The sequence below is a fragment of the Lithobates pipiens genome, unplaced genomic scaffold, assembly GCF_037356315.1.
Source record: "Lithobates pipiens isolate NorthernLeopardFrog02 unplaced genomic scaffold, aLitPip1_a1.2 Scaffold_8, whole genome shotgun sequence".
Lineage (NCBI taxonomy): Eukaryota > Metazoa > Chordata > Amphibia > Anura > Ranidae > Lithobates > Lithobates pipiens.
In genome coordinates this window covers 255444456-255471413 of record NW_027507903.1, presented here as the reverse complement: position 1 = coordinate 255471413, position 26958 = coordinate 255444456, and the positions used below count along the sequence as shown (strand labels likewise).

The 26958-nt window shown below is 44.8% G+C and overlaps 1 protein-coding gene across 3 annotated transcripts in view; it reads left to right on the top strand.

The window, feature by feature from the left end:
• PLEKHG7 (pleckstrin homology and RhoGEF domain containing G7) overlaps positions 1–26958 on the top strand; it is a 154556-nt gene that overhangs the window by 86817 nt on the left and 40781 nt on the right. For all 3 annotated transcript variants that reach the window (XM_077470785.1, XM_077470787.1, XM_077470786.1), the window contains 3 exons: positions 510–659; positions 4917–5012; positions 7308–7409. In XM_077470785.1, coding sequence (XP_077326911.1) covers positions 510–659; positions 4917–5012; positions 7308–7409 — 348 coding nt within the window. The remainder of the gene's footprint in view (positions 1–509; positions 660–4916; positions 5013–7307; positions 7410–26958) is intronic.

Sequence of the window (26958 nt, the reverse complement as noted above, 5' to 3'; positions counted from 1 at the left end):
ATTCTGACTCTGCCTCCTGCAATTTCTGCTCAGAACCCCTGTAGTTCAGAAAGCGGGCTCTGGGATTTCTGTGACCCAGCATAGGTTGGACTTGATGGACTTGTGTCTTTTTCAACCTCACCTACTATGTAACTATGTAAGTTGCATAGTAAATAGGTGTCACAGAATTCAGGTAAGTAAATGCGTACAGAACATCACAAAGTAAGTTTACAAATGGCAGATTATTAGGCGTGGGCTAGAATTAATTAAAATACAATGTGGAAATGAATATATGATTTTACATTTTGACCACAGATATGTATGATTATAATTAACATAAATGTTGTTTGTGTGCACATCTAGAGCCATGGCTAGATTTATATCCTGCCAAAATAATTCTGTTTTTAGTCATTTTAACATCTAACTAATTTTACTGTATCCTTGTTCAGATTTAAATAATTTGTAAAGCATTTTCAATGTATTTGGTAGATCAACATAGATGGTTTATTATGCTTTTCTTCTAAATACAGGATAAAACTTGGGAAGAATTCAGAAACATGCATGATATTGAACCAAAGGGGATTCCTAGTGCAGTAAATAGGAAAAGAAAACAGTCCGTATGGGAGCTTTTTACTTCTGAATGCACTTATTTTTTGGAGCATTTACTAGTTCTGAAAATGGTGAGTTTAGTTACACTTTTTTTTTTTTCATTGAATGTCCTTTAATAATTAGATTTTGAAAGTAGTTTTCCAAATGTATACGGTGTGGGAATGTTTTCTAGACCGTGCTTATAACTAATAAATGGTGCCATATGATCCCAGCACACCTATAAACATTCTCAGCTGTATCGTATAACCCTGTACAGTGGGTAAAATTAATTATTTGATCCCCTGAAGATTTTGTATGTTTGCCCATTTACAAAGAAATGGAGGGTCTATAATTTTTGTCATAGATGTATTTTAAATGAGACCGAATATCAACCAAAAATCCAGAATAAAAACTATACAAATGTTATAAATTTGAGTTGCCGTTCAGTGAGTAAAATAAGTATTTGATCCCCTGCCAACTAACAATAATTCTGGCTCCCACAGACTGTTTTACAGTGTGTGCTCATGTGGTACACAGATTAGTTCTGTCAATTTAAGAAGGTGCTCCTAATGACAACTCGTTATGTGTAGAAAAGCACTTATCCACAGAATCTTTCTTCCGTTTAAACCTCACTATCCTGGGCAATACCAAAGAGCTGTCAAAGGATGTTGGGGACAAGATTGTAGACCTGCACAAGGCTGGAATGAGTTATAAGACCATCAGCAAGAAGCTTGGTGTGAAGGAAACAACTGTTGGAGTGATTATTCGCAAATGAAAAAAATACAAAATAACCATCACTCGCTCGATAGGTTGTGGATACCACCAAGGCAACAAAGGTGTGGCTCAAGAAGAAGCACATTAAGGTCATGAAGGCTTTTGAGTTGCCAAGAAACCTTAAGATTTAGAGAAGATCTGTAAAGAAGAGTGGACCAAAATCCCTTCTGAGATGTGTGCAAACTTGGTAACCAACTACAAGAAACATTTTACTTTTGTGCTTGCCAACAAGGGGTTCTCCACCAAGTACTAAGCCATGTTTTACTTGCTGAACTGCAACTTGGTTTATAACATTCTGGATTGTTTGATATTCTGTGTCTATCATTTAAAATACACCTATGATAAAAATGATAGACCCTTAATTTCTTTGTTAGTGGGCAAACTTACAAAATCTACAGGGGGTCAAATAATTATTTTCCCCACTATATGTGAATTGCAGAACCTATGTTGCCTCTATCATGGGGTAAAAATAGACAATTGAAAGACAAAAATCATATTTAAAAAAAATCCCCATTTAGTGATATTGTCCACTTTGTCTGTAGGCGTTTATAGCTTATGCTCATACATGGCTAGATTGGGTCACACTACAACACAGGCAACTTGTTTGCAACAGATTCGCCTATTTACAGTGATGGCTGAATCTGACAGATGTAGGAATTCTGGAACTGTGGGGAGGACAAGAGAAACAAATGTACAGGCGCTGCAAATACATAGCGATCAGCCTTTATACAATTACATGTGCCTTTCTGGCCATTCAGCTTAATTTGAACGCTGGAAGTTTGGAACTCTTGAAGCCATGTTGACCTTCCTTTCCCAAAATGTGGGTTATGCAATCAATGTATTATTATCTGTCATTTCAAATGACTGCCATTTTAACTTGAACTACAGTAGAAATGAAAATATTGTCTGAATTCGCAAGGCTGAGAATATTAGATTTGCATCTAAGAAAGATCTTCGATCTACTGGCAGGCCAACATAAAAAAAAATTACTCACAATAGGGTGTCTGTCATTCACACTTTGGTATCCTACTCCTCCCTCCACCCAGCCACATCTTGCCAAAAAGAAATAGGAAAACCACAGAGCTATTAGTACAATACAGGGGTTAATTTCTGTTGTACTGTACACTAGTAATTAAAGGACTTAATTAGTAGTTCTTCAATAACAGACTGGTCTGGAAATGCTTTCCTTGTTAATGATTTGGCTAGAGAGGGTTTGTTTTTGATCATCCCTGAGTATTCAGACAGCGATCTTTCTTTTTGTTATGTTGGTGATGACATACTATTGGAATCCCTTTGAAATCTGCTATAACAATGATTCCCCAACTGAATGATGATACTGATGATAGTTGCCCAGTTCAACTGATTTCCACACTATCTTGGCTATGGCCAGTTGAACACTCAGCCAACAGATCTCAAGGATATAAAAAATCAGACACGTTGTCCAAGTGTTATTTTCTTGTACAGAGACAATCTGTTGAATGATTCCTCCAGTAGGTGTCAATATATTCCGCTTCTGCTCCTCGCCATAGGTATTAACATGCTTGCTCAGCAGAGATTTGGAATGCTTTTCTTCTGAAAAATGACAAACATGTGAGTTTAGCTGGCCACGCACTAGCAGAATTTTGTTCAAAATATTTAATTTAAGAACATTCATTCGGTTTTCTTAAAGTGGAGTTCCACCCTAATTTACAGCATCGGCTGCAATTATTGCCGACTGCATTCTCATTCATTTTCGGATAGTTTTTTATTTATTTATTTTTTTAAATCTTTTTATCAACTTTTTGTTGAGGGAATAGGCTGTATTTCCGTCCACCCTCCCCGCGGCGAGGTACGCAATCTCCATTTTCTCATTGGCTCCCTGGATGGCAGTGCCAATAATCCCAGGAGTCAATGAGCATCCCCCTGCTGCTAGTATCCTGTTATTTTACCTACTATACACATAGTGGGCCGTGATTCATTCCCACTGCACATGCTCAAGATCGGGAGGTGCATGCTGGGTAGCCAGCTGCACCTAATTCTGGACAAGAGTCCCAGCAGGCTTCAGATGCCCACAATCGGGATAGCTGCTTGCTGGATCAGGAGTTTAAAGTAAGTCCTAAGACGTGCACTGTCACAGGAGTTTATTTAACCACTTGCAGACCGGACCATTTTGCTGGTCAAAGACCAGACCACTTTTTGCGATTCAGCACTGCGTCGCTTTAACTGACAATTGCGCGGTCGTGTGACGTGGCTCCCAAACAAAATTGACGTCCTTGTTTTCCCACAAATAGCGCTTTCTTTTGGTGGTATTTGATCACCCCTGCGGTTTTTATTTTTTGCGCTATAAACAAAAATAGAGCAACAATTTTGAAAAAAACGCATTATTTTTTACTTTTTGTTATAATAAATATTATACAGTTTAGGCAGATGCGTATTCTTCTACATATTTTTGGTAAAAAAAATCGCAATAAGCGATTATTGATTGGTTTGCGCAAAAGTTATAGTGTTTACAAAATAGGGATAGTTTTATAGCATTTTTATTAATAATTTTTTATTATTATTTTTTTTACTAGTAATGGCGGCGATCAGCGATTTTTATTGTGACTGCGACATTGTGGGGGACCCATCGGACATTTTTGACACATTTTTGGGACTATTGTCATTTATACAGTAATCACTGCTATATAAATGCAGTGATTCCTGTGTAAATGACACTGGCAGTGAAGGGGTTAACCAGTGGGTGGCAGTGTAGGGGTTAAGTGTTCCTAGGGGTGTGTTACTAACTGTGGGGGGGTTGGGCTTTCATTTAGTGAACACTGATCTCTGCTCCAATCACATGGAGCAGAGATCAGCGTCACTAGTTTACACTAAATGCTGTTTACTCTGCATTTCCTCCATTCGGCCGCTCCGTGAGACGATCGCGGGGATGCCCGCGGCGATCGAGTCCGCGGGTCCTGCAACCGGACTCACGGGGGTCCCGACCAGCGTGGGAGCGCGCCGCCGGCGGCGCGCTCCCGATGGCAGGGCGGCATTGAATATTGGACGTACCTGTACGCCAATATGCCTGCCCGTGCCATTCTGTCAACGTACATTGTCGTGCGCTGGTCGGGAAGTGGTTAAAAAAAAAAAAAAAAAAAAGTCCTGCACTCCGCTTTAATCATTAGTGGGGTCAAATCAATGTTTGTTTTTGACCACAGTCCCCAAAAAATTTGAAAGAGCGAGATGGAACATTTTTTTTATACTAACAAATTTCTAAAAATGAATGTAGTTTTCATTCTGGAAAGTCCATTTACTCCAAAATCGAATGGTAAGAGAAAATTTGAAGTACTTCCAAACGACATTAGCAAATGTATTGAGAATTTTCGTATGACTGTTCATACAAAAATCTACTAGTGTATGGCCAGCTTTATACACACACAACAAGCAATAGGAATTAGAACTCGGGTTTTATGGGTCTGAGACCTTTGCAATGGACCATTTCGTGTTTAAATATTTTCAGGTATTATTGTATTCACCTTCTATTATCGGCGAAAGAAAAATATTGTATATCATTTATGACAACACTGCACTTATGCTTTTTCTTTTTTATACTATAGATATTTTTTCATGGACTAAAGCACTTACAGAACAATGATCTTCTGTTGGATGTGGATCTGGTTAGGTTGTTTGCTAATCTGGAGGATTTGAACCAGGTAAATATATTTCCTGTCATGTTTCCTTAATAAATACCATTTATTTACACATAGATGCTGCTGAGATAGCTCATTGGCATGTTCTATATATAATTAGGATTGGTTGATGTGTTGATGGTAGGATTGTGGATGGGTTGTTTTTATTAGGTTGCTTTAGCCTGGGATTATATAAAGGAAAAACCTACTCCTCTACCAAAATCTGATCCTGAGATGACTGGATTGGTGCATATAGACATTCTTTGATTGTCCAGAATGTATTTTGTCCTGTACACAGCCGATGTCTAGTAATTTTATTAAAGGGCCAGTTCTCTAAGATCTGACCATACATGTGTACGGACTAATCTTTTAAAATTCAATTTAAACTGAACCCAACCTGAACCAAAACCACGCTAGTCGGCTTCATTCTGTGTTGTGTGTTTACTATATTTAAGTTTTTAATAGAAAATTGTTTACTACTTCTCAGTCACTTGTACCTACAGGTAAGCTTCTAATAAAGTTTACCTGTAGGTACAAAGGATATCTCTGAAACATGTACCGCTTAGGTGATATTCATAATTTCTTCAGCCGGTGATGTTCTCGGAGCATGCGCACTGCACTCAGAAGTAAGGGCACACTGAATGTGCTGTCAATCCAGAGCTGTGCTGTGATTGTTACTCCCATGCAGATGCGTGGGAGTGACATCATAGCGGCTCAGCCGTTCAAACAGTCAAAGCCTACAAACCTGGAAGGAAGACCTGGTGAAAACAGAAGCCCTGACTGTGGTGACAGCATGCTGCTGCAGTCATGATGTGCTGTTATGCAGTGCAAAATTCAAGGTCCCAAAGAGCTGTGGTGCTTTAAACCCAAGCATGCTTCTCTGGTCTGCTGTGAGCCAGATGCTTGGCCTTTGTCTCACACATAAATCCACAGTAATCCAATAAAAGGCCGCACACTGATGACATTGCTCTATTAATGTTTATTCAATCAAACTGACTTGCTGGTAGTCCTCTCTGACACGTGTCATTGATATTGGGCTTAATTGTATATGTTTCTCTATGTTTAAGTCTAATGGGGGTGAAATACATCAGAGGTGCTGGTCTGGTCTACTCCTGTCTGGTGAATACACTATATTACCAAAAGTTTTGTGACACCTGGCTTTACACACACACATGAACTTTAATGGGATCCCAGTCTTAGTCCGTAGGGCTCAATATTGAGTTGACCCACCTTTTGCAGCTATAACAGCTTCAACTTGTCTGGGCAGGCTGTCCACAAGGTTTAGGAGTGTGTGTCTATGGGAACCATTCTTCCAGAAGTGCATTTGTGAAGTCAGGCAGTGATGTGCACAAGAAGGCCTGGCTCGCAGTCACGGCTCTAATTCATCCCTAAGGTGTTCTATCGGGTTGAGGTCAGGCCAGGCAAGTTCCTGCACCCCAAACTGGCTAATCCATGTCTTTAAGGACCTTGCTTTGTGCACTAGTCCAAATCATTTGATGGAGGGGGGGTTATGGAGTGGGGTTGATTTTCAGGGTTGGGCCCCTTAGTTTCAGTGAAGGTAACTCTTAAGGTGTCAGCATACCAAGACATTTTTGACAATTTCATTCTCCCAAGTTTGTGGAAACAGTTTGGGGATGGCCCCTTCCTGTTTCAACATGACTGCTCACCAGTGCACAAATAAGGTCCATAAAGACATGGATGAGCGAGTGTGGAGGAAATTGTCTAGCCTGCACAGTTCTGAACTCAACCCGTTAGCACACCATGGGGATGAATTAGAGCGGAGCCAGGCCTTCTCATCCACATCTGTGCCTAACCTCCCAAATGCGCTTCTGGAAGAATGGTCAAACATTCCCATAGACACACTCCTAAACCTTGTGGACAGCCTTCCCTGAAGAGTTGAAGCTTTTATAGCTGCATAGGGTGGGCCAACTCAATATTGAACCTGTCAAAATAAGAAACATCTGCACCTCCATGTGGGCTCCAAGTAAACTTTATTGGAATCAAAATATTCAAAATAACACCAGAGGACACGTAGACACATTTCAGACAACAAAAATTTGCTGAATCATTACCCTACGTACTAAGACTGGGATGCCATTAAAGTTTATGTGCGTGTAAAGGCAGGCATCCCAATACTTTTGGTGATATAGTGTATGTTTATAAGGGAAGTGTTGTAAAGTGAAAGCATGCTGTACAATGTGCAGAACCCTGCATTAAAAAAAGACTTCAGTTACTAAGGTTAGGTGCTGGGAATCTTCACATTGTACATTTACTGAACACCCCTAATTGAGGTATGTTTATATATTTTTTATTCTCTAGGAGAGCCTAAATTTTGCCACCAGCCTTTTTAATATGATCGAAAGCAAGGAACTGGGTTTACCGACAACTTTCTCATTATCACTAGCAGATTTGCTAACAAAGGTCAGTCTCATACCACACTCAATACTGTACATCTCTCAATTAACCCTGCTGCTATAGAGGAGTTTGCTAAACTTTTTTCTAATGCCCACCAAACCACCTGTTCCCTGGAGCAAACCACCTGCAGGCTCTAACTTACATCTTTATTCTCTCCCTTTCTACTGGCATCTTCTTTGACCCACTAAAACAGGTACCGGCACTCGCTGGACCAATCCTTATACCGCAAGACCAATCTCCTTGCTCCCTTATCCTGCCTCTACCTAACAACTGTACTTTTATTTTCTCCATCAGCTCTTCCCCTACACGTATTACCTTTTTGTATCACTTGACCCTCCCATTTACATTGTAAGCTCTAATTAGCAGGGCCCTCTAATTCCTCCTGTATTGTAACTGTACTGTCTGCCTTAATTTTGTAAAGGTCTGCACAAACTGTTGGTGCTATATAAATCCTGTATAATAATAACTATAGGACCATAATAATCATAGGAGTACATAGAGATGATGCAGCATGATTACCAGTACATGTGGTATAAAAAGAGGCCTTGCAAAATATGGCGTATAACAATTAGAAACTGGGTATAACCATTTTCCAAAAATGCAAATCTGAACAAGAATAAATGATATGCGGGATTTTCAAGGTGCTTTCATATCTGACCTCAGGAAGAAATACACACAGTCAATTCAAATCCATGATTTTGATTCAATAACATATTTGTTAAAATGTAATATGTAGTCCAACGCGTTTTGCAATCTAGGCTCTGACTACAGCACCCATAACTCATTTTTGCAACCTCATTTCTGAGGTTGGAAATGAAGGCACATTGAAGATTCCACAAACCATTTATTCTTGCTTTAAATATGATGTAAGTTACTCTGAAGCAAATTGAATACAGTATGCTTATGTGTTACTTTAACATGCTTTTGACTAAAGCTGGGTAAATCCTAGTATAATTTCAAACAAATTTTATTTTTGGAATGAAGGGACTTTACCAAAACGAATACCATATATACTGTTAGAAATTCATACATTTAAGATATTTTTTCCATCTCTTTGAATTACCATTCTATGAATTTTCTCATCAGTGCAGTTGAATTTGACCCCACTAGTGATTTGACATGTTTGAAGCTATACTTGATTTTATGTTTACCTTAATTGCGCATTTTGGCACCTAAGCATGGCAACTGGACTGTTCATCATATATCATAACTAAAAGAAGTCACTGCGGGCACCAGTATCAAAAATATTAATCAGGTGGATTTCCTACAGGGAGGAGGGTGATACAGCTGTTTACATAGTAGGTGAGGTTTAAAAAAGACAAGAAAGTCCATCAAGTCCAACCTATATGTGTGATTATATGCCAGTATTACATTATATATCCCTGTATGTTTTGGTCATTCAGGTGCTTATCGAATATTTTTTTGAAACTACCACCGGCGAAAGGGAATTCCACATCCTTGCCGTTCTTACCGTAAAAAAAAAACCCTCTATCCAGCTAAATTTAGTTTAAATTCGTGCTATTATCCTGTACCCACCTGAAAAAGTTCTTCTACGGACCCCAGCTCCACGGTACCGGCGTCCCAGCACCTGTGACCTCAGGGGGTCAATCCAATGCGACATGATATGCAAAAACTGCGGGAGCGCACCTCTGCCCTGGAAGGTAAGGTGGGCACAGTGGAGGATATGGCCCCCATGCAAAGGGATCTAAACTACAACTGTCCTCTCACAGCCCAGCATGCCGCCCGCCTGGATGACCTAGAAAATCGCATACGTCGCAACAATGTGCGCGCCCTGGGTTCCTGAGTGGGCTGAGGGCAAAAATCCTGTCCCTTTTATTGGGCCATGGCTTCTCTCTACCTTTGGCAAAGATACCTTTTTCCACCTGTTTGCAATTGAGAGGGCGCATAGGGTCCCAACACGCCCTTTGCCACTGGGCAACCACCCATGACCATTTCTCTTTAAACAATTGAATTACAAGGACAGGGATGCTATACTCACCAAAGCTAGAACCATGAGTGGAGCTATGGCTATTGACAACTCCAAAATATTGCTATTCCCAGACTTCTCTGCGGAACTACAAAAACCACATGCAAAGTTCATAGATGTGAAAAAGAGTCTCCGAGATCTTAATCTACAATATGCCATGCTGTATCATGCACACCTCTGGGTGGTTGCGCTGGGAGAGATCCACTTTGATCGTCCTACTTCTGCGGCACAATGGCTGGATCAGGAGGATGGAGCACTTTGTGCTGCTAAGTCGGAACGTTCTGCTTCCACATGAAATATGATCACCATATCAAAGGGGTTTTTTCTTTTTTTCTGATGTTATCTGGTCCCAGATGTTTTTTTCACTTTTCCCACATTCCTCTTAGTCACAGCGGACAATGGAGAACATTGGATCTATCTATATAATGGTTTATCCCACCTACACTGCTGAAGTGAAACCCACTTTCCATCTAGATTTTTTTTGTTGGAGTTCCCACTGAAGAGACTGGCAGTCCTTTGAACTCTTAAGTCCCTAGATGCCCGTATTATTTGCTTGCAGGATACCCACTTCTCCCCTGACCCTACACCTAGCTTGTCCCCCTGATTGTATGATGTCCAATTTCATTCCACCTATTCCGCATATTCCATGGGGGTAAGCATCTTGATACATCAGGGTGTTATATTCTCCTGCTCTCACAAGATCATAGATCCAGGGGGAGATATGTGTTTCTACTATGTACGGTTTTTGTCTTGTCCTGTATAATAGCTGGGATATATATGCCACTACCACTCTCGTCCAAGGTCCTCAAGTGCCTAGTGAGCTTCATGGCCCCTTTACCAGATATCCTGCTCCTGGCAGCGGGTGATTTTAACAATTACCTAAATCATATATGGGACAAATTACCTGCCCCTGCCCACGCCTCCTCGGTAAGAGGGAGACCTACACCTTTTGCTTGCTTATTTGGGGAGCTCAGGCTGACGGACATATTAAGACTTGGACACCCAAATACAAAGAAGTTTTCTTGTTACTAGCCACGCATGGGGACTGTCCAGGTCAGACATAGGTTTAGGTAATAACGTACTACTTCCACTGGTTATAGCCTTGTATTATGATAGCAGGCATATATCTGATCACTCCCTGTTTTGGGTGAGCATCTCGCTGCCCACTACCTTTTAAATGCACAGGCTGGAAACGTAACCCTTCCTGGCTTTCCTTATTCCCGGAACCAGTCCCATGCGTAGCTTACCGAAACTTTTTTTTTAAACAATAACATAAACACTGCCTGGCTAAGGGTTGTCTGGAATACTGCTAAGGCCTATATGTGGGGTTGATTTATATAACTAATAAACTGTAAAAAAAAAAATGATACCAAAGCCTGGGAAACAATGGTTTGCAAAGAGGTTACAGAGGATAGATATATCACTAACCCTATGGAGGACACAAAGAGGGCTTGGTTTGGGGCACAATCCATGTCCAGGCAACTGGCATTGCAGCTGGCTGAAAATAAACTTTTTTTCCTACAGCAAACTCATTTCGAGGAGGGGGGGGGCTACTGGGCACATGCTGGCTATGTTGGCATGTGCACAGAGATCTTCCTCTCTTGTCATGGCCATTTGTGATGATCAGGATACCCTCTGGTCCCAGACCTCTGATATTCTACAGATCTTTAGATCATTCTACACTGATCTTTATACTTCTAAAGTACAGCCCTCTAACATGGAGATTTAATGATTTCTAGATGATTGCGTGCTGCCTTGCTTGTCGGCATCGGATGCTGCCTTGCTCAATTGAGGAGGAACTTGCTGTAGCTTTAGCACAATCTTACAATAATAAATCTCTGGGGATGGACGGCCTCCCTTCCGAGGTCTACAAGTGATATGCAGGCACATTGCTACCCATATTACTGAAGGCTTATAATGAGGCATTTCAGAAGGGAGCTTTGCCACCTCTATGAATGAGGCAATCGTTGTGCTATTAAAACCAGGAAAAGATGCTGCTCTATCTGATTCCTACAGATTTATCTCCTTGCTCACAACCAATTTCAAACTACTGGTTCATGTGTTGGCAACCAGACTGGCTCAGGTGATACATAAACTGGTGCACAGGGACCAGTCTGGATTCATCCCCACTAGATTCAGGGCCTGGGGTCTTACCAGCCTGCAAAGAGGCCACCGCCACCCAAAGTGCTTCCAAGGTGATGGTGCTGTCCAGCGCATCTTGGAAGGCAGATGTTAAACGGGGCAACTCAATCTCCTCTAGGTAATTATGCATCTCCTCACCCGTACCCGACCCCGGGAGCAATAAGACGCATTATGGTTATTGATAGAGATAGGATCAGTTAAAGGCGATCCATCTGCATCTCTAATGCCGGGCAAGGGACTGGAACTGCAGGATTCATTACCGTTAATCTCTTCGGGGAGCCCTATGCAGGAATTTAATCTGGAGGAACCGATCTGATATCTGATATAATGTTCGTAACAAATGAGGACAAGCAGTCTTCCCACTCCTCTTCTGTTAAACTGGGGATATCTACCTGGCATTTAGCAAAAGTCCTGTCCAACTTGTTAGTAGGGGCTATAGAAAGGCGGAAGTATAGCGAAGATAAGGGCTTATAACCTTAGCAATGACTAAGCTCTCTACCTGATCAGACTCCAGTGTGAGAGAAGGTGGGAACTGCTTGTGAAATTCATGTCAGAGTTGAAAGTAGCTAAAAAAACATCCACTGTGGTAGATCATAAGCAGTCCCAAGATCAGAAAATGAGCGGAGCTTGCCCTCCAACACAGGCCAGAAAATTAGGCAAGGACAAACCTCCCTGTGTGAGAGGTAGCGTGGAACTAGCCAGACATGGAGGTCTCCCATTCTGCATGAAAGAGGGTATAATGCCATTCAATTTATCAAAAAAGGAAGCTGGGGGTAACAGAGGAGAGTTACCAAAAAGGTATAGGAACTTGGGTAAATACTGCATCTTAACTAAATTTACTCTTCCCGCCAGAGTGAGAGGGAGAGGCCTCCAGGCCACGCACCTCTGGGAGAAGGCCCTTAGCAGTGGCAGTAGATTTAGGTCAAAGTATGAGGACAAAGGGCCTCGCACCACCACCCCCAAATATTTGAATTCAGTAACCCAAGCTAATGGAGTAGCAGACTGGGGAAGGGGATTTGAGGCATGCAGATGAAACGGGATTGATTTACCCCAATTGACTCTTATACCTGAAAAAGACCCAAAGGCCTCAAAAATTTGTAGGGCCGCAGGTAGAGAGTAAATACAAAAGGGTATCATCTGCGTTCAGAGATATCTTGTCAATCACCACCCCCACCTGAATGCCTTCTACCAATGAGGCAGCCCTAACATGGGGAGAGTGGGCAGCCCTGCCTGGTACCTCAGGTCAGGCGAAAGGAGGGTGATAGGGAGTTGTTAGTTTGAATCCTGGCTTTAGGGTTATGGTAAAGTGACTGAATTAATCCATTTTATGAATCGGGGACCAAACCCAAACTTACGTAGGGTGGCCCAGAGGTAGCGCCACTCCACTGAATTGGAGGCCTTTTCAGGCATCCAGAAAGGCCACCACCTCTGAACCGTCACCGTTAGCCCTCGATAGATGAGTAAGAAGCCTTTAGATATTAATATCCATTCGCCTACCTGGCATAAATCCACCGATCTGGTTCAGGCAGACCAACCTGATTACAGTGTTCAGTCAACCAGCTAGAACCTTTGCCAACATTTTTGCATCCTCATTAAGGAGGGAAATAGGCTGGTATGAGGAACACTGACCCGGGGTCTTCTCAGGTTTTAGGAGGACCACCACAACTGCCTCTCACATGGAGAGGGGGAGAGATTCCTCCTCCCATCGCCTTAAGAAGCACAGCCCTAAATGTCTGGAGCAGCTCTTCCGTATATGTTTTAAAAAACTCGGCTGGTAGGCCATCAGGGCCTAGGGTTTTATCAGCCTGCAGAGAGGCCACCGCCCCCCAAAGCAGTCCCAGGGTGATGGTGCTGTCCATCGCATCTTAGAAGGCAGCTGTTAAACAGGGCAACTCAATTTATTATAAGTAATTATGCAGCTCCTCATCCGTGCCCAACCCCCGAGATCTATAAAGCTCCTGACAATAAGACGTAAAACAGTTATTGATAGAGATAAGATCAGTCAAATGTGATCCATCTGCATATCTAATGTCGGGGATGGACACAGGCGAAGAGCTCTCCGTAGCCAGCAGTGCCAACATGCGACCATTCTTTTCCCCGTGTTAAAAAATACGCTGAGACTGATGTAAGAGCTTTTTTTTGTGGCAGACGTACGAAGCAAGAGAACATCCCTCAGAGCGGCCTGAAAAGCAGAATACACTCTGGAGTCTCTGGACTGGGAGTACTCCACCTCAAAAGCCGCTACCCTCTCCTCAGCCCGCCCCAACTCTGCTCTCAAATTTCTACGTACTGCTTTAAAGGCATCTCAGGTGGTGGGCAAAGAAGTAGAGCGATCCAGATCATTCCAATATCGTATAATATCTGATCTATATGGTTCAGACACCCTTGAGTCAGATAACCAAAATTTGGACAGGTGCCAAAGTCTGTCTGTCGGGGCCATAGATACATTTAGTTGTAAAGCAATTGGGGCATGGTCCGAGATGCCACGAGGAAGAATAGAGACATCCCAAACCATGAGGAGAACAGACCCGGTCTATGTGAGAGAAGGTTTTGTGTGAAGCAGAGTGGCACGTATAGGCCCGCACATCGGTAAAGTTGGAGGCCTCCGCCCATGCAACCAAATCAGAGGGGGCACAAGCCACCGAGGAGAGTCTGTCCACCCCAGCATCAGGGACCAGATTAAAGTCCCCAAAAATCAATACATTGTCAGTAGAATAAGTCACAATTTTATAGTTCCACCAGAACCACCTCCAGTCTATCCAACATGGAATGTAATATAACATAGCGGCCGTCCGGGTCCAGCTTCAAGGTCAGTAGTCGAAAGGGAAGGGATTTATGAACCAGGATGCTAACCCCCGGGAGTAATTGGTATAGGAGGAGTGGTAATGGTGACTCACCCAGGGTTTCTTAAGACTCAACAATTTACTCCCAGTCAGGTGGGTCTCCTGCAGAATACAAATCTGTGGGCGATAGGATTTCAGGAATTGAAAAACCAGGGACCTCTTCACTGATGAATTCAACCCCCTGGTGTTCCAAGAGACAATAGTGCAATTAGCCATAATCACTTGTCAAATTAAGGTTCAACATGATGAATGGAGATAGGAGTAGTATATATAACACCACTTGTCTAAAAACAAAAAACACAAACAGACAACAACATAGCAACCCCAACCGACCCTATCACCCCTAGCCCAAACTTTGGGGAGGTTTCAGATCCACAAACAGAACAAATGCTGAGGCGCCTTTCATGGGGAAGCGTGTGCAAAATTACATCTGTAGTTTGGCAGTCACTTAGTAAACATTTGTGGTGAAATTTGAAGCCGGTAGAAAAGAATAGGTGCAGTCTCCTCCCAGCAGGTGCTGGGGGTACAAAACGTAACCATGTCCGGACCGCCGCACGCCGATGTACATCATTACTTTGGGGATGGATATCGTTGTTATGGCAGCAGCTAGCTGCCAAAACCCCAGTATCCCTTTGTTTGGCTGGTGGTCCGGTACAAGTTAAAAGTGGTATCTGCGGATTCGCCGCAAGATCACTTTTGTTTTTTTTCTAATTTCTTTTTTTTTTTCTTTTTATAACAGGAGAAAAAAGAACAATCCTTCTGTATATAACATTTCATTTCTGCACATACAGCCAGACTTGGGGGGGAAAAAAACAACATAATAATAATACCTTGTTCCATTCCATTCCATCTACTCCTGGAGGTTTCAAATATACTATCCAATAAAGATGGATACACAAATGAACCCAGGTATACAAAAAAAAACAAGAAAGGCGATGAAGACAGAGAAATAAGAAGAGTGATCTTCCTCTCTTAATTCCATCCTCCCTGTTGTTACTCCATGCTATGTCAGAAGGGGGACGCTTCCCCCAGACCCTGCCGGTGTCCTATCATATACAGTCCCCCATCGGATAGTGTCCGCTGTGTACTGTGCATGCACAGTACACAGCACACACAGATTTCGAAAATTCCCAGAAGAGGAACGGCGCCTGCGCCGTGAGTCCAGGTTCTAGCCCCACCATCCAAGTGGACATAGAGTTGGAATATAAAAGAACCAATTGCAGCGAGGCCGAGCCCGAAGCGCGGCGAGCGAAGCGAGCCCGCGAGGGGCTCTCTAATTTTGCCAGCCCTATGTCCGCTTGGATGGTGGGGCTACCACCTCCACTCACGGCGCAGGTGCCGTTCATCTTCAGAGATTTTCCGAAGCTTCTTCTGTTCCGTACTGCGCAAGCGCTGAGCATGCGCAATAGGGGGCGGACACTATATGATGGCAGGACACTATATGCCAGAACACCGGGACACTTCAACTACCTCAGTATTCCGGCTGCTGCTTCTATTTATAGTCCATTTTCTCCTCCTTTCCTTACCCCCCTCCCCCCCCCAAAAAAAAATTCCCCCTTTTTAAATTCCAAAGACTCCCCTCTTATTCAACAATATTCTCCTCTCCTCCCCATAACCCTCCTCCCTTTTAAATTGTATCAATTTGTTTTTTCCCTTCCTCCGAAGAAATAAAGCAGTTCCATGGTGACCACATTTTTAAATAAATTTCCCTTTTTTTTTTCTAGTTGTCCAAACTAGGTCTTCCATCCTGTTTACTTCCTCTACCTCCTTAAGCCACATACCCACTGTGGTGGGTTGTGTCTGTTTCCACTTGAGCGGAATGCATGCTTTAGCTGCATTCACCAAGTGGTACAGGATAGAATTCCTATATGTTTTCCCTGGAATCTCTGACAGATACAAGAGAAAAAGAGCTGGGTCTTCCTGTATTCCCATATCACTAAAACTTTGAATTATCTCCTGGACCTTCCCCAAAATGTCCTCCTTCTGGGGCAGGACCAGAAATCATGTAGCAAAGTCCCCTGCTCTGTCTGGCATCTCCAGCATCTATCTGATACATTTGGGAGACATTTTTTAAGTTAATCTGGGGTTCTGTACCATTGTGAAATGATTTTATAATTAGTTTCCTGTATTTTGGTACATATCGCTGTCTTAAATATTGAATGTATCATGTTGGTTTTTTGTTCCTCCGAGAAGGTCCTCCCCAAATCTATTTCCCATTTCCAAAGAAATGGTAACTGAAAATTCTCCGGTGGTCTAATCAGCAACATATACATTCTAGAGACAGCATGTGTTATTGGTTCAGTCTCCATACAGCATTTCTCAAATGGTAACAGATTTCGGTCCAGAGGACTTGGCGGTACCCTGGTACATAAATAATGTAATTGTGCCGCCGACCAGAAATCTAATTGGAAAGGGCCATTTCTATCTACCATTTCCTGCACTGTTGGCCCTCTACCAGATCTCAAAAAGTGCAATGCCTGGTACAGCCCCCGTTTTAACCAGTATGTCAAAGGGTCCTTTTTGTGTTCCTAATATAAATTTCGGGTTCCCCAATATAGGTACTAAAGGTGATTCCTGTGTAGATGGTTTGCCCATAGATAAAAGATTGTAACAAACATGGAGAGTAAGTCCTATTGTTGGGTGTGTCTTCGTTTTAGATGCCAAGTCCTTGAAACACCAAGGGGCTCTGTGCAGTAACTCCCCACTCTGCGCTTGCTCCAGTCTTGGCCAGATTTTAAGTTCTCCATGTCGGCACCAGTCCAACATATGGCCCAGATGTACTACCTGTTAATATTTATATATATCTGGGACCGCCAACCCCCCCGTATTGTTTTGGGAGGCACAACAGAGTCCTCCTGATCCTAGGATGTTTGTAAGCCCAGATACATTTTGTAAGTAATGTTTGTATGTTTCTAAAAGAAAATCTAGAAATTGCAATTGGGACCACCTGGAGGAGGTACAAAATCTTTGGTAGGATGTTCATCTTAATTACATTGCTTCTTCCAAACCAGGAATGTAATCCCTTATGCCATCTCTCCAATAAGCCTCGAACCTTACTTAACACTGCAAAAAAATTAAGCTCATATGTTTTAGAAGGGTCAGCTGCTATACAAGTCCCTACAGTGCCTTGCGAAAGTATTCGGCCCCCTTGAACTTTTCAACCTTTTGCCACATTTCAGGCTTCAAACAAAGATATACAATTTTTATTTTTTGTGAAGAATCACCAACAAGTGGGACACAATTGTGAAGTGGAGCGAAATCTATTGGATTTTTGAAACTTTTTTAACTAATAAAAAAATGAAAAGTGGGGCGTGCAAAATTATTCGGCCCCCTTTTTTAGAGCCACCTTTTGCTGCGATTACAGCTCAAGTCGCTTGGGATATGTCTCTATCAGTTATGCACATCGAGAGACTTAAATTCTTGCCCATTCTTCCTTGCAAAACAGCTCGAGCTCAGTGAAGTTGGATGCAGAGCGTTTGTGAAGAAAAGCAGGCCCAAACCATGATGCTGCCACCACCATGTTTGACAGTGGGGATGGTGTGTTGAGGGCGATGAGCTGTGTTGCTTTTATGCCAAACATATCGTTTTGCATTGTGGGCAAAAAGTTCGATTTTGGTTTCATCTGACCAGAGCACCTTCTTCCACATGTTTGGTGTGTCTCCCAGGTGGCTTGTGGCAAACTTTAGACGAGACTTTTTATGGATATCTTTGAGAAATGGCTTTCTTCTTGCCACTCTTGCATAAAGGCCAGATTTGTGCAGTGTACGACTGATTGTTGTCCTATGGACAGACTCTCCCACCTCAGCTGTAGTTCTCTGCAGTTCATCCAGAGTGATCATGGGCCTCTTGGCTGCATCTCTGATCAGTCTTCTCCTTGTCTGAGCTGAAAGTTTAGAGGGGCGGCCAGGTCTTGGTAGATTTGCAGTGGTCTGATACTCCTTCCATTTCAAAATGATCGTTTGCACAGTACTCCTTGGGATGTTTAAAGCTTGGGGAAATCTTTTTGTATCCAAATCCGGCTTTAAACTTCTCCAACAGTATTACGAACCTGCCTGGTGTGTTCCTTGGTCTTCATGATGCTCTCTGCGATTTCAACAGAACCCTGAGACTATCACAGAGCAGGTGCATTTATACAGAGACTTGATTACACACAGGTGGATTCTATTTATCACCATCAGTCATTTAGGACAACATTGGATCATTCAGAGATCCTCGCTGAACTTCTGGAGTGAGTTTGCTGCACTGAAAGTAAAGGGGCCGAATAATTTTGCACACACCACTTTTCAGTTTTTTATTTGCTAAAAAAGTTTAAAATATCCAATAGATTTCGTTCCACTTCACAATTGTGTCCCACTTGTTGGTGATTCTTCACAAAAAATAAAATTTTTATATCTTTATGTTTGAAGCCTGAAATGTGGCAAAAGGTTGAAAAGTTCAAGGGGGCCGAATACTTTCGCAAGGCACTGTAAATACTTCAAGAATTGATCTGCCCATTTAAATTTATAGATTGCTTTTATTGACGCCATCATTTCTTTCGCGACAGCTACCGCCAATGCCTCTGACTTAGAGAAATTTATCTTGAAATAAGATAGTGTACTATATATCTCAATTTGTCTCTGGGAGTGATATTATCGGATTAGTCATTGGGAAAAGCATATCATCTGCATATGCTGTAACCTTATGTTGGGTTCCTCCTACCATTATTCCCCAAATGTCCTTGTTAAGCCGAATTTTACACAACAAAGGTTCCAATATCAATGCAAACAATAAAGGGGACAGTGGGCATCTCTGCCTTGTCCCATATATTATCGCAAATGGGGAGGAAACTACTCCATTGACCTTCACTTGGGCTGTGGGTCCTTTATACATGCCTGTGATCCATCTGATCATTTTCCCTCCTAGTTTTATGTGACAAACAACTGCAAACATGAACCCCCATCACACCCAATCAAAAGCCTTCTCCGCGTCTGTTCCGCAAGATCACTTTTATCAGTGCCCTCCGCCGCTTACCGGAGCCGTTGGCAGGGACAGTGGCGATCGGATCCTTCTCAGTGCTGTGCATGGAGATGAGCGAGGGGAAGATGGCCTCCACCCGTCTCTATGACACTGCAGGGCGGAAGCAACGTCATAACGTTGCTTCCGCCCATAGCTCTTAAAGGGCCATTTTATTTAAAAAAAAAAAATTAAATGACAAACATTTTATTTTTTTATTGCATTTAACACCCCTTTCACACCAGGGTGTTTTGCAGGCGCTATAGCGTTAGAAATAGAGCCTGCAATCCGCCCTAAAGAAGCGGCACCATTGTGTGTAGTGTGAAAGCCCGAGGACTTTCACACTACAGCGGTGCACTGGCAGGACGTCAGAAAAAAGTCCTGCCAGCAGCTTCTTTGGAGCGGTGAAGGAGCGGTATGTTTACCTCTCCTCCACCACTGCTCCCCATTGAAATGAATGGGGCAGCGCTGTAATACCGCCGGCAAAACGCCGCTATTGCCGGCGGTTTTAACCCTTTCACGACCGCTAGCGGGGGTAAAAGTGCCCTGCTAGCGGCCGAAATCCGCAGCAAATCCGGCGGTGAAACGCCGCTAAAAATAGCGGCATTTTACCGCCAACGCAGTGGGCGGTGTGGTGTGAAAGGGGTCTTAGTGTAAATATGAGATCTGAGGTCTTTTTGACACCAGATCTCATTTAAGAGGTCCTGTCATGCTTTTTTTCTATTACAGGGGATGTTTACATTCCTTGTATTAGGAATAAAAGTGCCTTTTTGTTTTGTTTTTTTTTTTTTTTTAAAACAGTGTAAAAATAAAAGGTAAAATAAATAATAATAAAAAGTTTTTAAACGCGCCCCATCCTGCTGCGCTTGCACGCACAAGCGAACACATACGTGAGTACATACATGAAAACGGTGTTCAAACCACATCGCCACGATCGGTAGAGTGAGAGCAGTAATTCTAGCCCTAGAACTCCTCTAACGCAAAACATGCAACCTGTAGAATTTTTTAAATGTCGCCTATGGAGATTTTTTTTTAACAGGTAAGTTTTTATTTATCACCATTAAATGAAATAAACAAACATTGGTACAATACAACAGTGCATCGTACAACACAACATAACACAGTGTTCAGTATACAGTCGGTTAATCAGACTTACAGATCAGCTGATAAGGGTCAAAAGGTAGAGGAGAGGAAATATGGTAAAAGGGAAAAAGAAGGAGAGGCGGAAGAGGGGGGGGGGGGGAAGAAATCAGAGGCCAAGCCTCCATATACAGCTCATAGGAATAGACAAACCACATCAATACTGCATTTCACTCGTAGCATTCAGTAGTGATCAAGTAAATACAAGAGAACATCCCAGATCCTACAACCACCCATCCCACGGTTGACCCATCTACACTCCCACCCAAGATCCTCAAATCTTGTCGAATTTAGACGGGCACTTCCGACTCATGTAAGTCAACTTATATAGTGGAAGAGCGGAGTCAATCAACCCTTTCCATTGAGAAATCCCAGGGGGGTCCGCCTTCTTCCAGTTAAGGAGAATGGTCTTCCTGGCATAAAATGCCGCATAAAATACAAACAGTTGTCTATGCGTACCCACCACCACTCCATCACACACCCCCAACAGCAGGACCACAGGGTCCATCCCCACCGAGAGGCCCCCCACCGAATTCAGAACCCCCACCACCTCCCTCCAGAAGGTCTGAATAACTGAACATTCCCACACTACATGCATAAATGTCCCAACCTCCACATCACATTTCGGACATCTATTGGAGCTTAGTGGGTATATTCTCGAAAGTCTCTGTGGAGTGTAGTAAGCCCTATGAAGAAACTTCAGTTGAATGAATCTATCGCGCGCAGAGATCATCCGGGGGATATAATTCTGGATGCCTTCCTGCCAGTCCTCCTCACTCAGTGATGGAAGATCAGACCTCCATTTGCGAAAAAGCGCAGACTCTGCTACGGGTTCCGAAGCGGAGAGCCTGAGGTACAAGGAGGAGAGGACACGATCAGCATACTTGGAGATGAGAAACTTTTCAATCTGGTGCGAGCAGACTGAGATTGGGGCAGGGAATTGGGCCCGCGCCGCATGGCGCAGCTGCAGGTATCGAAAAAACATCTTATTCGGCAACCCGAAATCCCTCTTAAGGGTATCAAAATTTAGGAGGACCCCCCTAGGCATAATCTGCTGTATGGTCGTGATGCCATATTTGGCCCACAGGGCAGGATCCGGGATAGAGTTGAAATGGCGCAACTGCGGGTTGCCCCACAACGGCGTATGGGGTGAGACCTCCAGAGGACCGTTAAGTTTCCTCGACACCTGCATCCACACACGCACCGTCGTCGCCATATTCGACGTGACCGTAGGGTGAGCTTTAGGGCCCCTAAATACCAAATTACTAAGCGCAGCATAAGACCCCAGAATGGCCGCCTCTAGGTTAACCGACGGATTGGACCTCGATTGCACAAACCACCACCTCACTGTCACCAGCACCGCCGCCCAATAGTATTGTTTCAGGCATGGCAAGGCCAGTCCCCCAGCCGAAAGAGGCAGCTGAAGGGCCCGCCTCCCCACCCTGGGCACCGCTCCAGCCCAAATAAACGTGTTGATCACCCGATCCGCCCTGAGGAAGAAGGAATTCGGGATCGGGGTAGGGGTGTTTCGAAAGACATACAAAAACTTTGGCAAAAAGGTCATCTTCAAGAGGTTGATTCTACCCACCGGTGACAAGGGCAAAGACTTCCACACTTGGCACCTGACAGTCAGGTCGTCTAAGATAGGGTACACGTTGTCAACTAGGTATTGCTTGGGATCTCCTCTCACTAGAATTCCCAAGTAACGGAACCCCTGAACAAATTTCAGTGGCGTTGGCGTGACTTCATCCCGAGGGTCTTGAGAGAGTGAGAACAACAAGGATTTATCCCAGTTAATCCTAATTCCCGAGAAGGAAGCGAATTCCTCCATGATACATAGGGCCCTCTGTAAGGAGGCAGATGCATCAGGTAGGTAAAGAAGTGCGTCGTCTGCATAAAGCGAAATTTTCTCGCTAAGGGGGCCCACCCGCAGCCCCACAAATTCCTCCGACGCCCTTAAAAGTATGGCCAGGGGCTCTACTGCCAGCGCAAAGAGGCCAGGGGACAGAGGGCACCCCTGCCTCGTGCCTCTACCCAACGCAAACTCCTCTGACACCGCACCATTGGTGCGAATTCTGGCCACGGGGTGGTTATAAAGCAGCCGAATCCAGGAGATAAATTTGGGGCCAAAGTGAAAGCGCTCTAAAACTCCCCAGAGAAATTGCCATTCAACAGAGTCGAACGCTTTTTCCGCGTCGAGCGACGCCACTACTCCTTGTCCCTGACCCACCCTAGCCCTAGAAATGTGGGTATAGAGGCGTCTAATGTTAATGTCAGTGCCCTTGCCCGGCATAAAGCCCGTTTGATCACCATGAACCAGGGTCAAGATAACAGAGTTAAGCCGATTTGCCAAAATCTTTGTCACTATTTTTGCGTCAACATTAAGCAGAGAAATTGGGCGATAGGAGGAGCAACACTCAGGGTCCTTATTTGGTTTAGGGATAACGACTATCACCGCCTCGGACATAGTGGGCGGCAGACTCCCCTCTGCTAGCATAGTACGGAGTAGGGCGTGAAAGCGCGGCGCAAGTGTGTCAGCGTGCATTTTATAGAACTCTGCCGGTAGGCCATCTGGGCCCGGAGTTTTCGAACCCTTGAGGGAGGCAATAGCCGCCTGAACCTCTTCAAGAGAGATCGGGGCCTCCAGGCGGGTACGGTCACCATCAGAGAGCTGCGGAAAGTCCACCTGGTCTAAAAAGTGACCAAGGGCTGCCAGAGTAAAAACCTCCCTAGGAGCATAAAGGGCCTTGTATTATTGTACAAATCGAGCGTTAATTTGAGAAGGGTCTGAGATCACCTCATCGTGTTCCCCTCTGATCCTGGCGATATGCGCCACAGAAGCCCTCTCCCTAGCCAACCAGGCCAAGAGTCTACCCGTTTTTTCCCCCTGTTCGAAAATGCGTTGTGATTGGGCCAACAAGATCTTTCTACTACCCTCTGTCCTGAGCAAAGCGATCTCTCTGTGTACCGACTGCAAGGCAGTATAGGAGGCTCCGCCACCCCCCAGCGTGTAAGCTCTCTCAAGCTCCTGCGCCTTCTTCTCCGCCTCCGCCAGTGCCAACCTAGAATGCTTCCGGGCCTTGGAAATGGCAATCTGATATTGACCTCTGGCGTAGGCCTTAAAAGCGTCCCATAGCACCGAGGACGTCGCGGTGCCGGCATTTACCCCCCAGTAAGCTCCCAACTCCCCCTCCACCTCCGGGGCAACCCGCTCGTCCGTCACCCAATAACCAGAAAGTCGCCACATGGCTGGTCCCAAAGTGGGGCCCACCTCAAGCCGCAGCAGCATGGGAGCGTGATCTGATATACCCCTAGGCAAGATTTCCACATTGACCGTGCGGGGCAGTAGCAAAGCGTCTGCCAGCAGCAGGTCAATCCTTGAAAAAGAAGCATAAGTGACAGAATGGCACGTGTATTGTTTATCAGTAGGATGTTTCCACCGCCAGATATCAGTGAGCCCATAGAGATCCATCCAGGTCATAAGCGGGGAGCTCTGACCCGCCCCCCCCCGAAACCTATCCAGAGAAGGGTTCGGGGTCATATTAAGGTCACCTGCCAACAATATAGCAGCACCTGGGTACAATGCCATGATAGGGGTCAACTTGTTAAGGAGCTCCATGGTAGCCGGCGGTGGAACATAGACACCCACCACCAGCATCTCCAATCCATTACACATGGCATGGATCACCACATACCTGCCACCCGGATCTAAATGGAGATCTAAGAGGTTGAACTGAAGAGATCTGTGCACCAGAACACTGACCCCCCTGGCATACACCGAGTAAGTAGAGTGATAATATGCCCCAACCCAGGGTTTCCTGAGGGCCAGCGTCTTCCCACCCGTCAGATGAGTCTCCTGTAGTATGCAGATCTGTGGAGAGTACTGCTTGAGATATGTGAATACCAGGGAACGTTTGAGCCTCGAGTTTAGGCCTCGCACGTTCCAGGACAGAATGGTTAGAGGAGCCATAGAGTCATCTCACAGAAAAAGACGCTGCCTCCCGGAAACCACCACCCGAGACCCAGGAGACCACCTGATATTCCACAAATCCGAACCCCCCCACCCCCCCCCAGAAACCCCCACCCCCCACAGTAGTAAATAGATATTCCCAAAATTCCTCCCTTGACACTGCAGACCTATAGCAAGAATCTGACCTCAGCAATGCACATAGAAACAAAGAATAATACATACAAAAGAATTTCCTGAACACCGTACCCAAACCCCCCCCCCCCCCCACCCCCCACCCCGACACCACCCCCCAAACTTCGGTGTGTCCTAACCCCAAACCAAACTGCCCTGGCAATAACCATGGGGATGCATGAAAAGATGAGCACCATGTGTGCAACCGTCTGAGCACCGCAAGTCCGGCCCAGACCATCTGTCGGATAAAAGGGCCCTGCAGAGGCATGATTATCTAAGTTCACCCGGCAGGAGCCGGGGGCAGAGTCTTGAAAGAAGAACTGTTGCATAACAAAAGAAATAAGTAATGCGCCACCAACAAATGAAAGTCATATTCAGAATAGGCTCAGGCACAGTAAAAACAGTAGGCAGTCAAACGGGAAGTAAAGTAGTAGAACACCGCCATTGTCACAAAACGGAGCTCAAGCCAGCCCATGTCCAACTAGTCCGGCTGGGGCGCCGCGTAAATTGAAGGTAGGGTACAGGTGAAAATCAAACAAACAGCACCCCAGGGGCAGCTCACCGATCATCCCTGTTCCTCGGCAAGGTTTCCAACCAGGTCGCAGCATCGTCCGGCGATGTGAAGAAACGAACCGTTTCACCATCTTGCACACGAAGTCGGGCCGGGAACAACATACTGTACTTAATTCGTCTATTGCGGAGGTTTAGCTTAACCTGGTCAAATGATCGACTTCTGGGTATCGATAGAATAGTCCGGGAAGATCATCAGTCGCGCCCCCTCATAGGTAAGGGCCTCCACCTTGCGTGCCTCCCGTAGCACCAAATCTCGGTCCCGAAAGTGGAGAAGGCGAAGGATGAAGGTGCGTGGAGGAGCCCCCGGAATGGTCCGGACGGCAGGCATTCTATGTGCCCTCTCCACCGTGAAGAAACTTGAAAAAGGTGCCTGGGGCAGGAGTGTGCGAAGCAGGTTTTCTGTGAAGGTGTGGGGGTCTGCTCCTTCCGCCCCCTCAGGCAGTCCCACAATGCGAAGGTTATTCCTTCGATTCCTGTTCTCAGAATCTTCTGCCCTGCTTTCCAGTATCTTCACCCTGGTCTGCAGCGTTCTGAGTGTCCCGGAGTGGTCTCGCAGCACATCCTCAGAGTCACCCACCCGCCGCTCCGCTTCAGTCAGCCGGGCGCGGAACGAATCCATATCTCTGCGGATAAGGCTTATATCGAGTTGCACCGACTCGATCTTGCCCGTCAGGGTAGATTGGCAGGTGGTGATAGCCTGCATCAGCGCCGTAAAATTCGACTGCTCTGAGAGCGCCGGGTCCGGATCTTCCGACGGAGACGCCATGCTGGCCGCAGGCTTCGGGTCCGGAGACAGGCCGGAGTTAGGCCTCGGCTTTGATTTGGCCGATGCGGGGGTCCTACGGCAACCGGAATTGCCCCTACCTTTGGTCATCCCCTCCCGGGACCGTGCTCACAGGATTAGGCTGCTCCACGAGCGGTATCTGCAGGGCTAAGGGTCGTTTGCAGCGGATGATCGGCCGGAGCTCTCAGCAAGTGCGTCCGCTCAGTCGGCCATCTTGGACACGCCCCGCCTATGGAGATTTTTAAGAGTAAAAGTTTGTCGCCATTCCACGAGCAGGCGCAATTTTGAAGCGTGACATGTTGGGTATCAATTTACTCGGCGTAATATTATATTTCACAATATAAAAAAAAAAATTGGGCTAACTTTTCTGTTTTATTTTTTTAATTAAAAAAGTGTATTTAAAAAAAAAAAAAAACTGTATTCAGCTAATTAGAGACAGGCTCCTACAGGGGTGAATGATGTAAAAAGCCCAGAATAGTGGCTGATTGGTTCTCGCACCACGTAGGCTCCCATAGGGCATTGGTGACTTTGGTGGGTCATGTTTGTTTCTTTTTGGTTTACCCTCAGGGCTTTGAGGGTTTGGATAGGTTAAACTGTTATGCCGCGTACACACAAGCGGACTTTTCGAGGGATTAAGTCCAACAGACTTTCGACGGAGTTCTGACGGAGTTCCGACAGAGTTCTGACGGACTTTTCGAATGAGCGGACTTGGCCACACACAATCACACCAAACTCCGACGGATTCGAGCGTGATGACGTACGACTGGACTCGAATAAGGAAGTTCATAGCCAGTAGCCAATAGCTGCCCTAGCGTCGGTTTTAGTCCGTCGGAATAGCACACACACGAGCGAATTTTCCGGTAGGAACTGGGTCCGGCAGAGTTCTGGCGGAAAAATTTGAAGCATGTTCCATTTCTAAAATCTGTCAGACTTTTGCGAATCAAAAGTCCGTT